At 47.4% G+C, this 13,022-nt stretch overlaps 1 protein-coding gene across 1 annotated transcript; it reads left to right on the top strand.

Moving 5' to 3' along the window:
• The first annotated feature begins 210 nt into the window (after positions 1-210).
• Positions 211-12,358, top strand: LOC142817499 (uncharacterized). Its single transcript, XM_075894515.1, has 6 exons — positions 211-642; positions 1,912-2,010; positions 3,271-3,577; positions 7,155-7,393; positions 9,457-9,692; positions 11,949-12,358. Exons 1-6 carry the CDS (start codon positions 211-213, stop codon positions 12,313-12,315), a joined length of 1,680 nt encoding a protein of 559 aa, XP_075750630.1. The 3' UTR covers positions 12,316-12,358.
• Positions 12,359-13,022: the final 664 nt, after the last annotated feature.

Consider the following 13,022-nt stretch of genomic DNA (forward strand, 5'->3'; position numbering starts at 1 on the left):
CCCACGGCTATCTTTAGGCTCGTGTGAATTGCCTTTAAGCTAGATTTTACGATTTTTTTCAGCCTATTCTCTTCACGTTTTTGAATAACTTTAATTAACTGTGACTGTCATCATCATCGCTGTCATAGAGACCACGTGCGCTCGTTCATTCGTTCTGAGCTCGCGCTTGACGCCAAACGAGCACTGCGAGCATCGCCCGAGCTTACGACCATGCAACACCGGGTGCCCATGAACCTCACGTACATTACGACGCGCCAGGGCGGCGTCTTCAACAGCGCGGCCAGCGAAACTACCTTCACGGCAAACTACAACCCGACCACTAGGCTTGTCCCAGCTGCCGACGTAGCCGCACCACGCGTCTCTCTAGGGCAGCTCACGTACTCCGTCGAGTCCGGTACGACAGCTTCCGGCCAGGATAAGGCTTTGTCTCGCGAGACAAGCTACCGGCGACCCGCGGCGTCAAAGCGCTGTACGTGGAAGTCCGAGGCGCAGCAGGCGGCGGCACGTCCTCATGCAGCACCTCCGGGCCAGACCGCAGGCTCATCTACCCGACCGAATGCCGAGCAGCGTCGACTCCTGCGCGGTCACAGGGCTCGGACGTCTCCGCGGATGGCCGCCGTAATCGCGAACGTGGGAAAAAGCGTAAGCAAGGGCATATGTAGTTAGGCTTTACGATAGCTGAAGTTAGGCCTAATAACCGTGGGCGTGCGCAGGGTTTTTGCAGGGGGGGGGGGGGGAGGTTCGTTGCAGCGCCTTCCTCCCTGTTATGGCTTACTTCGCACCCCCTTTCGTATTTGTAAGTGTGTGGGTCTGACTTCATGCCCTCCCCCTTAGTTGACTTAGGGGAGCGGCCAACCACTCTGCCTCGCCCCCCCCCCCCCCCTTGTAGTCTGCACGCCTTTCTTAATGACGACAGTTTCTTTGGCGTTCAAGTATACCCATCGTGTAATTTAGAGTCCGCGATTAATCCGTAAAGCATCTGTTGTGTCGTCGGGTGGTGTCCAATGGGAAGCACCCGATGGCCTGACACGTGACACGCCCGCGACACGAGCAGTATATAGGACTTGAGTCCGAAGCTTGCGGAAGTGCAACGCCGACTGAGCCCGCCAAGCAGCTGTTAATTAACACCACACAGCAGACGTGCGTGCGCACGGAATTGGCTACATGATAAGAATTGTGCCATGACATCGACATTTTTTGACTAATCCACACACTCAGACGCGCACTGTGTGTTATACCCGATACCACTAATAGAATAGCCGAACTATCATTCCAAGTCAGAGTTCCCTGTAGCAGTAATGTATAATATTCGAAGGGTGGTTCATATTGGGAACACCCAAATGGTTAAAAGTATTTTAAAAGAGCACCTGGATAAGACATCAATTTTATTTCAATGCTATTTCTTACTGCGCTCTTTCAACGGTCCGAGAGTTTCTTTACCCACGTAGCCATCGAGAGTGCCACCCTTAAATAGTGAATGATAGGGAAGACGGGAATGAATCTCACTTGTGTGGAGGTGTTAGCGAAATAGTTGAGATATTAAGATTGTGTTGCATCAATTAAAAAAGTGTTGCATCAATTAGGGATTGCACATATCAGAGTAAAAGAGCGTTGGATTCCAATTTTTTGGAGTCGGCACTCGTCTTGTGTCCTTTCATGTATACGGCGATGTTGCACTGTCCGTAGCAGCAGCACGTTAACACGGCCTGAAGTTCAGATATATAGAACTTGACTGATCGATACTTTACTGAGATATACGAACAGTAACGGAGACGTAAGGCATCCCATTTTACTCGCGTGCAGCGTACCGCGGAGACAACGCAGTGGACTGGCGTGTCGTCGCCTGCGTGCCCGTTTATCCCCGTCCCGTCCAGGCCGTGGTTTTCCTGTGGGCACTCTCCGTTTATGCAGACCTGTGACTCGACCAGCGCAGCCTACAGTTCTACCACTACAACCAGCACCAGTAGTAGCTCGACTGCCAGCAGCTGGTGCAACATTGACGGCGCTCCAGTACTGTACGTTTGCTTTTCGCTTATTTACTAGTCGGTCGCTCGACAGACTGGCTTTGGCCGTTTGTACTTGACAGGAAAAATAATTTCAGTTGGGCGATTCAGCACATAGGTAGCACGAATAGTGACTTCACAAGATATTCTCAGCTTTCCTTTTTAGAGTTTGATGCTTATGGGTTTGTGTGCGTTTGAAGTCGTAGGTAATATCAAGTGAAAGTTCTGTTTCTGTTCGTAGAGGAGATGAAGAGAGAGTGAAGGATGGACTTCTCTAAATGGTACAAGATACTCGCAGAAAACAAATCTCTAGGTCAGCATGGAACAAGCTGAACTAACTGTCTATACTGAAGTCATTGAGGGCGCTTACTGCAAGTACTTATAAACTAGTGGTTTAATGCACATCTAGTAATCAAAACTCAGGCTGGTATGCCCCACGACCAGGACAGTACGTTGTGAAGGTTATTCGCGTGTATTCCACGTAAAGTTTGCCGTTAATATGCACATTACAAATGAAGTACGACAATATCTTAGCAAACAAAGGTCATGACATTGTATTGATAGATATCAAGGGCATGACAGCTCTAACCACGCTGCCAAGCAAAGACCTGGTTAGCTACGACGATCAATTGTGACATAAGCTTATGTTAGAGGCTGTGTGGCTTTAAAGCTCCCACACGTGAGTCATAACAAAGCGTGAAATCGTGTATGATACTACGCATTAGACGTCATTTATTGAATGGGTGGTCGACGCTCGCGCGTTCAGGTTTTTAAAAATCAATCTGTATCCGAAATGCACAAAAGTCAACGAAAGGGGCGTTTTCAAGAGCTTAGTCGTTGTTTTTTTTTTTTTTTTTGCTGAGCACAACATTTTTTGAGAACTAACAGACAAGAAAAACGAAGAAAGTATAGGGGGTGTTGTATCTCTGTCGAAGATGAATTGAATGAAAAATTAACCTGTAGGTAGGAGAGACCAAACACGCAATTTTCGGATGATGCACCCGATGATCTTGCCAGTTGAGCTGTGGCACCTGTGATTCTTCCGTCCACTTAATTATGTATACACGTGCATTTCAAACGTGGGAGTGATAGTGAGCGTCACTAGTAGCCATGCACGACTGCGAGTGCGAAACTAATTTCCAGCCACATTTTTCACCGATTTAGCTTCTTCCATACATACATAAATTAAAAAAACATCCCCTATACTTTCTAAGGCTTTCTTGCTTGTTACTTCTAATTGATGTCCGAAACGCATATCTTCTATGAGACTTGCATACCTGACCACAGGCCTCCTCGCGCGGCGGCCACCACCAGCAAGGCCATCGCAGTCCCGAAGCCGAAGGCTTGTGCGGCCGAGTGCACTCGACGGGACGTGGCCACCACGACAGACGCAGTGCCGCGCAGCGACGAGAACTGGGGCGACTGGATGGAAGGTCGGCTGCCTTTGATGGTCGGCGCAGCGCTGCTCTCCGCGTTGCTTGTGTCCTCCGCGGTAGCCACCACCATCGCCATTATGAACTGGCACTCGATCACAGTAACCGCCGAGCAGCGACACCTACCCGACCGCATTGCCGGTAAGTCGAGGTATACACACGGGGCCACAGCTACCTTTAGCCTGGGTTGAAAAATATGCTGACGCACTTTATGACGAGGCGACCAAATACATGTTGCTTGCTATTGCATGGAGTGCGTCATGGTATCGTTTGTGTTCTGAATTGTGCCATGTTAGATTACCTAACTTTTGAAGCAATGAACCTGTGCCTGTTCTATGAGAAAGTTTAAGATATCTTTGCATAACATCTGATTGTACAACTAACTTTCGATCTAATATTAGTGTTGTAGTTGGGCTTACTACAGATGCCCACAAATATGAAAAAAAAAGGGGGGGGGGTCACATGACATGCCCACTTGCGTGCCGTATGGCAGCGCTCCCAAACGTTCCGTGAGAAAAAGACTACAGTAATAGGTGACCGGTAAAATGGGCAATCGCAGGGAACTGTGGGATACGACGGCTTCCAGTTCGATGCACCACACGGGTCAGCAGCGGCACGTGCGCATTTCTGTACTGCTCCGTTGAAAAAAGCACCTCGCCGTGCAATGTCAGTGCTTTAGAACCTGTTTTTTTTTTGCCAACCTTTACTGTGAGGATGAGAAGCTACGAAAGTCTTTAATGGTCAGAAAACTTTTTTTATCGCACTAAAATGATTTGCAATGCTTTTAGGCTGCTCGGGGGTATACTGCCAGTTTGGCTAGCAGATCAGTCGATACACAAAGCAGTTTTTATTGTATGATACCTTACTGCAGATAATAGGTCTTCATTTTAGAGATCTCAGGGGATGAGGAATGGCTGTAGCAGTGGGCTCGCTGTTTCGGCCGACATCGTCAGTCGATCGGCATGAAACGCAACACTTATTGAGTGCGTTAAGATATTTTTTTTCCTAGCTTTCAGTGCGCTATAAGAAGCATTTCTTAGTCGAAGCCAGATGCTTATTCGAACGCTGATCTCGGTCAAGCCGCACGGCTAGGCGGCACATAAACAATACAGTAAGACATAGACGGCGCCGAATAATCGAAACCCTGCGCTTGTTTAACGCACTTCTTCCTTTGGGTGCCGCCCTGGCGCACAGTTTGATTGATATTGATATGCGGGGTTCAGCGTCCCAAAACCACCACATGGTTACGAGAGACGCCGTAGTGGAGGGCTCCGGAATTTTCGACCAGCTGGGGTTCTTTAACGTGCACCCAAATCTGAGCACAGTTTGACCAAGATAATTTCAAATGAACTCGTTCAGCACTTCGTTTAATCTTCTTAGAAACTTTCGCGCTTTTTGTCATATATGTGGGTGCACTGGCCGGCCCTAATCTCGTATGGCAGGTAGATTTCGCCCGCTCATTCCCACAATATCTTTGCTAGGCGCTCCAGTGCGACAATTTATTTAGCAATATTCGCAGAAAATTCATGCGTAAACGTTTTTCAATGTGGGATATACACGTAACCGTGATAAAATGGTTTTCGCCCACTCTGACTTCAAAGTTCCGTACTCAAAGGCTACCTGTCAGTGTGGCTCTCTTCACAGCTGCGGCCCATATCGTTTTTATGCTTGAGTTGGAGCAGCCAACGGCTGAACAACCGACCATGGTTAATCAGGACGAAGATAAACGGGCGACCACGCGCGCGAATCCCGAACACTCTGACGCTTTCGGCGAAGCGGTTTGCCGTCGTCTACTCTTCTCGAACCGGAAGCCGGTAGCAGAAGGTGCATCCCACAATCCCTCGCTCTTTTTCTGGTCACCTATTGACCGGGTGTTCAGACTTCTGCAGGACGGTGACGATTGTGGTGGCGGTGCTGTGACGCAAGTTCTGGTAGCGGCAACGCGAGCGGTAACCGATGCTTCTGCTTATCGCTGTCACGAGCCGTCGTGAGCGTAGCGTATTGTTGTACGCTGAACATTGCAATCATGCCAAGCAGAGGCTTCTAGGTGGACATGTCACAGGAATCTGTAATAAGCAAAAAAAGCGCTATCAACGTATATGAAACTGCCTAATCGAACGTTTTAAGCAATGACGAACACTTATTATCGACAGAAGTTTTGGCTAGCTTTTTTCGTGGCTTCGAAAGCGAGGTAATTATTCATGTCTAATTATGTCATTAAGTAGAATGCAAAAATTGGAGACTTACACCAGATGATAGTAAGCAATATGCATTCGGTTACATCGTCATACAGTGTTTTCAACCCAGTGTTTTAGCCAGTGTTTTCAAATCTGGCTAAAGACAGCAAAAGCACGTGCATATTGCAGCGCCCTTGTTTCTTTGATTCCACGTGACCCAGCTTCACCCACACACTGCTACACGTGTTTCCAATCGGCACAGGCAAAGCCTGAAGGTATGGGAACATAGAGTTTTGATATGATTGCGCACTCAAGGTTAAAATTGAGCTTGTTTAGTGCAGCACCTGTGATAACGTTGGTGTTGGGCATGGAATATGGCGTATGTGCTTCAACCACGATCAGACTTGCGAGGTCCGACTGCTGCGGTCGTAGCTATTGTTGCGCTAAGAGGTTTATTTCCGTTTCTGGGCACAAGTGCACCATGTGTAGTGTTAAATTGTTGCCGGCTGAAGTTTTGCGTTTGTCCCTGTCCAAACGACTCAGATTTGCATCAATTTGGTTCTGCAGAAGCAGTCGATGTGCGGACACGTTGATAAAGAGAAATCACTGTGAGGCAACCTTGTGTAACTCTTAGAGAAAACGTTACAGTTAAGGAGAAGCAATAGATTGGGACGTATACGTTTCCCTAAAATGGAAGCATAACTTCTGAGAGATCCGTACAGATTTCATTGTAGCTTCGTGCCAGAAATCACTCGCACACCTTTCAAACGAATCACCGTCTTGGCACTGCTTTTCGTCAAACGAGGTTTTTCAAGTAATCGTCTTCACCAAAAATACTTCGACAACGACGTAGAGCGGTGCTCTACGAAAGCCACTGATTAGAACCCGACCACGACAGTCGCATCTTAGTTGATGTGAAATGTGCCCGTGTACTGTGTGACGTACGTAAATGGTAAGTAACACTGGATGGTCGAATTTTCCGAAGCCATTCACTGCAGGGTCTCTCAATATCATGGATCATCGACTTCTGAAGTAATGTTCCCGTTTGTTATTATTATTATGCAAATGTTTCACAGCCACATATTTACTCGTCACTGAGCTTTGTATGGAGTACGCTCTTCCCACTTGCAAAAGCAATGGCTTAACAAAAAAATACTTCAGTATCACGAAAGCCAATATGTAGTTGCCATGGCAGCCAACGTCATAAATATCCTTCAGCTTGATTTGGATAACAGCAACGATGTCACGTTCGCGCTTTACTAACGAACATTTCATTCTTACTTTAGACAGGCGTTGCAAAGACAAGTCGTATTCAATGGATAATGCTGATATTGTTTCTCTGTAGGTTTGGGAAAACATGGGACTATAGTCATTAAACGCTGCTCAGAAACGTGCAACTTTCGACGTTAATACCACCATCGACAATTAGTACAATCGTTCATTGCACCTGCTGTTTTTTTTACCGAGCACTTGGCGGATGCGTAATTGATGTTACCCTAATTTACGTACTCAGTTGCCGCTGACGTCGTTTCTCGCTTCAGGATTGGCACACACCGAACCGATGGTGCCTGAAGCGTCGATTCCACGGTCGCCACCACGGGACGGGCTCGTGGAGAAAGCCGACGAGGAGGCCGCGCAAGACGCCTGGAGAAGGACGCCCTCCACGAGCGACTCGTCTGACGGGGATTCGGCCGCTGAACAGTCGGCTATCGCTTACGGCAACGTGAGCGGCGGTTACGGGACTTCCAGGAATCCGATGGAGTTGAAGTCCCGAAGATCTGTAAGTGCAGATGGAGTGCCGAGATGAAAGTGCTTAGCTCTACAGGGCACATTGCCGACCGACGTAGGATGCATCGGTTACTTGCGTGTGCATGCTTGTGCGTGTCAGTGACGCTCGCTCACAAGCACGTACTTTCGGATGTAGAAGGGTTTCAGTGCTTTAGGGGTTTTGTGCTCAGGTATGGACCGAGTTTGTTAAAAGAGCCTTTCTTCACCCCCCTTCCGCATAAATATTTGCCTCTCCCAATATTGTAAAAGTGTTCAAAATCGTGAAGTATCTGCCAATCCAAGATTGTGAAAGTGTCTGACAACTTGAAAGCCGTCCTCTCATGACTTCAAGTAGGTCGCCTTTCGATCGGCAGTGGCGTTTCTACGACGTTCACTTTTGCAGTGACTGAACGTGCCTCACGAAACGTAATGTAGGGAGCGAATCGGGAAGGAGCACACCTTCTCAGACATGTTCCTTTTCTTTGATCCTTCTTTCAAACTTTGGGTGATCTTTAAAGTAGGCTTGATTTCAAGCCCCATTCATAAGGGTCAATCAATAACCCCAAGAAGGTTGCTGGCAGGCATGATGTTCTTTAAGTAGCTTTCTTAACCCTTATCATATACAAAATAATTTTTTGTCCTCGTATGCACGTCCACGGGAAACAAGGATGGCTATGATAAACTATGCGCGAAATTGCTCTGATGAAGTTATGTAATCAGTCCTTCTTTGGAGCTAAAAAAACGTGCATGGGTCGTAGAGAATGTTTTTCATTATTGTTATTTCGCACCGAAATTAAGAGGATACATATACGTATTCAGTTGTTCACAGTGATTTTACATGCCAATGTGGCCTCTGACTGGAAGAACACGAGACAGACGCGAAGTTGCACATGTCATTCCGGATTTGAAACATTCTTTACAACTACGCCTCCTTTCTATGCGCGAGGCTGCGATAAGCGTGTATTCTTTAGACAGGTGTCTCAAACCCGTGGCCTGCGGACCCTCGGCTGGCTGCCCGCGGCGCGCACTTGACTCTCTTCATCTATGATTTTTTTCTATTTCTCTGATAAGAAGTACTTTACGCCGACATAACTAACCCCAAGGATTTTTTTGTGAGGCACGCCGTAAGGTCACTATTTTCGCAATATATATCTGTGAAACTAAAACCTTTTTTCAGAATCGGCATCATTTCAAACACCCTGGAAGTTCATATCAGTATGTTCTACGCATGCATCATCACTTTAAATTTCAAGAAATGACTAGTACTATACTAAAGAGGCCTGGTTTCAAGTGGCAGCCTTAGAAAATGATCGAAACAGCCTCTCTACCCCCTGCTACAATATCCTTCACTGTCCCAGCCCTTGGCGGACTAAGTTTGTCACTGTCGCCTGCTGGCGAAGATCTGTTTGAGACCCCCGCTTTAAAGTATATAGTTTCTTTCGGGCCACTATTTAACCTACGTGATTACGGCTTCCTTGGTGGTGCTTGTGCAAAAATATTGATGTTTTGCGTATTTGCGCGGCTCCGTTTATATTTGTGTGGATCTTTTGATACTTGATAGTAAAAGTTTGTCTTATGTAGCTTTTGTTTGCGCCTATTTTCTTGGCGCAAGTTCAGACTGCCTTAAGAATGCAGCATCTGGCTGCACGTGGGTATTGCTTTTACAGTCTCCCGATACCGCACATGCATTCCTCTTTCCTTACAATCAAGCATATTGAACGTTTTCTTTGAAAATGCTTAATGAAGATACGCATTTCGTATATCATTGGTAGTTTACTAAACCTTTCGATAATGTGACACACATATGTCATCAATGAATAAAAATTTCGAACTCTGTGATGTGGCGTGAAACCTCGCAATGCGGCATCATCATCTTTTTTGTCCATGCAATGTAGAGTCGCTCGTCAAACGGAAGTTGACATATCTTGGCTCTCGCGTGCAACTACTGTATTTAAACAATATTTTTCCCACTATATAGTACCATACCAGTCATTGACAAGTACCTACTGGCTTGGAAAGCCACTGCGTAATGCACGTGCCTTCAGATGTGGGCGGGTCTTGTGCGCTTTACTGCAGCTGAGGCCGGAATGCGGTGTCGCCCTCTACACCTACTGCCAGCAGCCTCGTAACGAGTTCGTCTACCGCGCTTCCATCAACGCCTGCCTGGCGACCAGTGACGACCACCCGGCGCAGCTCTGCAACCGCGGCATCAACCGGTTCGCCTCGTGGCGCGAGTGCGAGACCAACTGCGTGCTCACACAACCGCCGCGGAAAGCCTGCACCGGGAAGACCTTACTACTCGGCTGCAGGAGGTACCTAATTTCCATGTGCTTTCTGAGGTTTTCCCAGGCCAGTGATCACTACCGATCACCGCCCTCTACATTCTTGAATATGTAATCGCCGCAGAGATAAATAAAAAGTGCCGCCATAGCCATGAAGTGAATGATGATGAGTGGGCGAAGCTCTGGAGGAAAACCTGGTAAACCATGAATCTTCCGTACATTTTGCCCACTCGATTTTATTACAATGCTCCCCCCTAGCGTACGGCACTGCACTAAATCGAACGATTGCCTTCCACCAATGACACCGGCCATATGTGACATCATTCCTATTTTATAACATCTCGCATCTTTCATCATCAACTACAAGTGCCGCCGTCTAGTTTATAACATCTTGCATCTTTTCATCATCAAATACAAGTACCGCCATCTAGTGAACACTGCAAGAACTAAACGAGAGGTGGCTACATACAAGGGACGCTACCGCCATCTAGTGAACACCGCAAGAACTAAACGAGAGTTGGCTACATACAGGGGACGCACAGCCCACGCCCTAAGGAGCTTCGCCCCTAAAACCAAGAAACAGGCTATATTCCACCAACATTGTAGGTTGCAGGTTGCAGCTGTGAACAAGGAATACGGTGTGGATACCGACGTGTGAGGCTAAACCAACGATGACACTTGACATTAAAACTGTTTGACGCACGCTTGCTGCAGTGATTTTAGTGTTGCGATTGTTTTCTTGATAAACATCTTCTTTCAAACTACTTTACACGGCAAACGTAAGGCGTGCAAAAACATGGAAACGAGAGCTGAGAACCAAGCCACTCAGACGTGATCAAATTTCTACACTTTCCCTCGAGTACTTTCTTTCAAAATGCCTCCCAATCAACAGATGTTTAGTGCTCCCATATTCGATCGTCAAATCAAACTTTAGTATAAAAAGTGGTATACACAATTGCTCGAGATAATCACGTCATGTCACGATAAGTCTGGTCCGAAGATAACGTTTGTTTTGATCTACGCGTTCGAGTCATATTTACCCCGATATGATCATAGCAGAAGACCGTGGTAACAAAATTACGCCTTGATTAGCCCTGATTGTCCTGCTTCAATTCGTGGAAACTGCACTTGCTGTAAACCGTAAACGATAACATGTAAACATTGCTGAAAGTAAATTGATACAGGACAAAATTTGTCCAATATTCATGCGCTGGTTCTCCATCGATTTCCGGGTACATCACGGCCACAGAGTATAAATCTCGTCTAGTGGTTTTATTCTAAAGCCGCAGTCTTTAGCAGCACTCGCACGTAGAACATACAACGCGTGGGGTGGTGTGATCGGTTTGGGTTTTATGCGTATACAGGACATAACGGCAACGACGACGTCGATAACACTTATGGAGGTACCGTATGGCTACTGACGAATTAATGCAGGCCTCTCGATCGACTGCCACCTTTTCATTCATCTATATCTTTGCAGTGCAAAGAATCGGAACACACGTCTATCGCTCAGCCAAATATGTTAACGCCCGAACTCGCAGAACTTGCCGTTTTCAACCATGCACGCTTGGGTGCTAAAGACAGAAGCAGACAACGCAGATCGTTCGGGATCTCCGATTCTCTTATGTGCCCGTGCCGGCACGCTTCACATTCTTTTATGATGAATCCGAAACGAACAAGTGTAGCATTTAGTGATAACCAGCAGATAATGAAGCCAAGAAACGTATAGGGGTGTTAATTGTACTGTTATAGGTGTATTGTTGCAATAGCGATACATCTGTGAAGAAATTATAGCGGACGAAAATAAGCCTTGACGCCGACAGTGATCGAACATCCAACCACCGGAAAGAGGACGAGAGGACCACCGCGGTCGTAGCTCAATTGGTAGAGCATCGGGGGCATTATCCCAAGTGTGCAGGTTTGGTCCCGCCGGCGGCTAGGTATCTTTTCGCCCACTCTCAATATCGCCCATGGGTAGGCGATTTCACTTATAAGTCGACTCATTCATGCCCTCAATCAGATCGAACCCTAGTCTGAGCGAGGGCTCGCTGAGACTACGGTTCGTGCTTATAAGCGCGAATTACATTTTATGAGCGAGTCTGAGTGAGCTCCACAAGTTTGCGACCTATCTCGAAATTACAACAATGAACTTTAAAAAAAAAGAGAACAGTACAACTAACGTCCCATATACCTTCCGCAACTGTGCTTCTCTTCATTATGAGTGTATCAAAAAAAACGAGCCCTCGATATGGCCCTTCTTTCATTCACGTCAACGTTCTGTCACAGCAAGGACGTCCGCACCAGCTGGTGGTGGTTTGATGGCCGGGCCTGCCAGGAGTGGAAGTTCCCCTGGGGCGGATGTCCTGCCAATGGCAGCGCCGTATTCCCCACGGCCCGCCGCTGCACAGCCCACTGCACCAATCCGCGATACCCTGCCTGCACCGCACCGCGCAGTGCTCCATGCGGCAGCGCGCAGCTCAAGTTCCCGTTCTTCGCTGTGATGACGCAGTCTTCGACGGCGCATGGCGATGCGCGCTGCTACCGGTTGACGCGGCGCGTGCTGCAATCGCACCGGTGCCTGACCGGGCCAAATCGGTTTCATACGAAGACGGCCTGCGAGTTGACTTGCAAGAAGCCGAACGCACGGCCCTAATTGCGGTTGCGGGATCTACGGACAGGAGACACCGAGGACCCAATACTACAGCGCAGTTTTCATGTATTTTTTTGTACGTCTTCTAGTAGTTGGAGTTGACGCTTGTGGAATGGCGTCAATTTTATTTCAATTAGACTATTAATAGAATACGTTTTATAATGCGAAGCCCGAGTATACGTGTGCTGCTGTGTGGGTAGCCAGTGTCTCAGTGTTAGAAATTGGGAGTCCACGTTGTGCGAACATTACTCGACCAAAGTTGGGGCACATAGATGTGCGTACTATTAAAAGCTATGTTTTGCCAAGAAGTAGGAACAATGAATGCGATAGCAACATATTCGAATGTTTTACGAAGCATGACTAGCATCCGATTTCGCGTTACACGACAAAACGCTGGTAAGAACACGGCCGCTCCATATACATTTCTGGCACTGTTTCTTTCGTGTTGCGAGCGCAGCCTATAGAAGCTCCTACCTGCTGTGACGGCACAAGAAGCGCGCTGATCATTGCAGTCATAGCGCTGCATTGCTCCCCATCCCCCTGTTCACTCACGAAATAAGCGCGTGCGCAGATGACTCCAGCCGGAAAGGCGATGCTCGCTCCGCGGAAAAAGGAGGCTAACGCGTCCTTCGACGTATACGTATACAAACATATAGATATACCTGAATGACGGTGGCGGCGGCCAAAACCAGCCGAGACTGTCCATATAA

The sequence above is a fragment of the Rhipicephalus microplus genome, chromosome 5 (genome assembly GCF_043290135.1).
Source record: "Rhipicephalus microplus isolate Deutch F79 chromosome 5, USDA_Rmic, whole genome shotgun sequence".
NCBI classification, from domain to species: domain Eukaryota; kingdom Metazoa; phylum Arthropoda; class Arachnida; order Ixodida; family Ixodidae; genus Rhipicephalus; species Rhipicephalus microplus.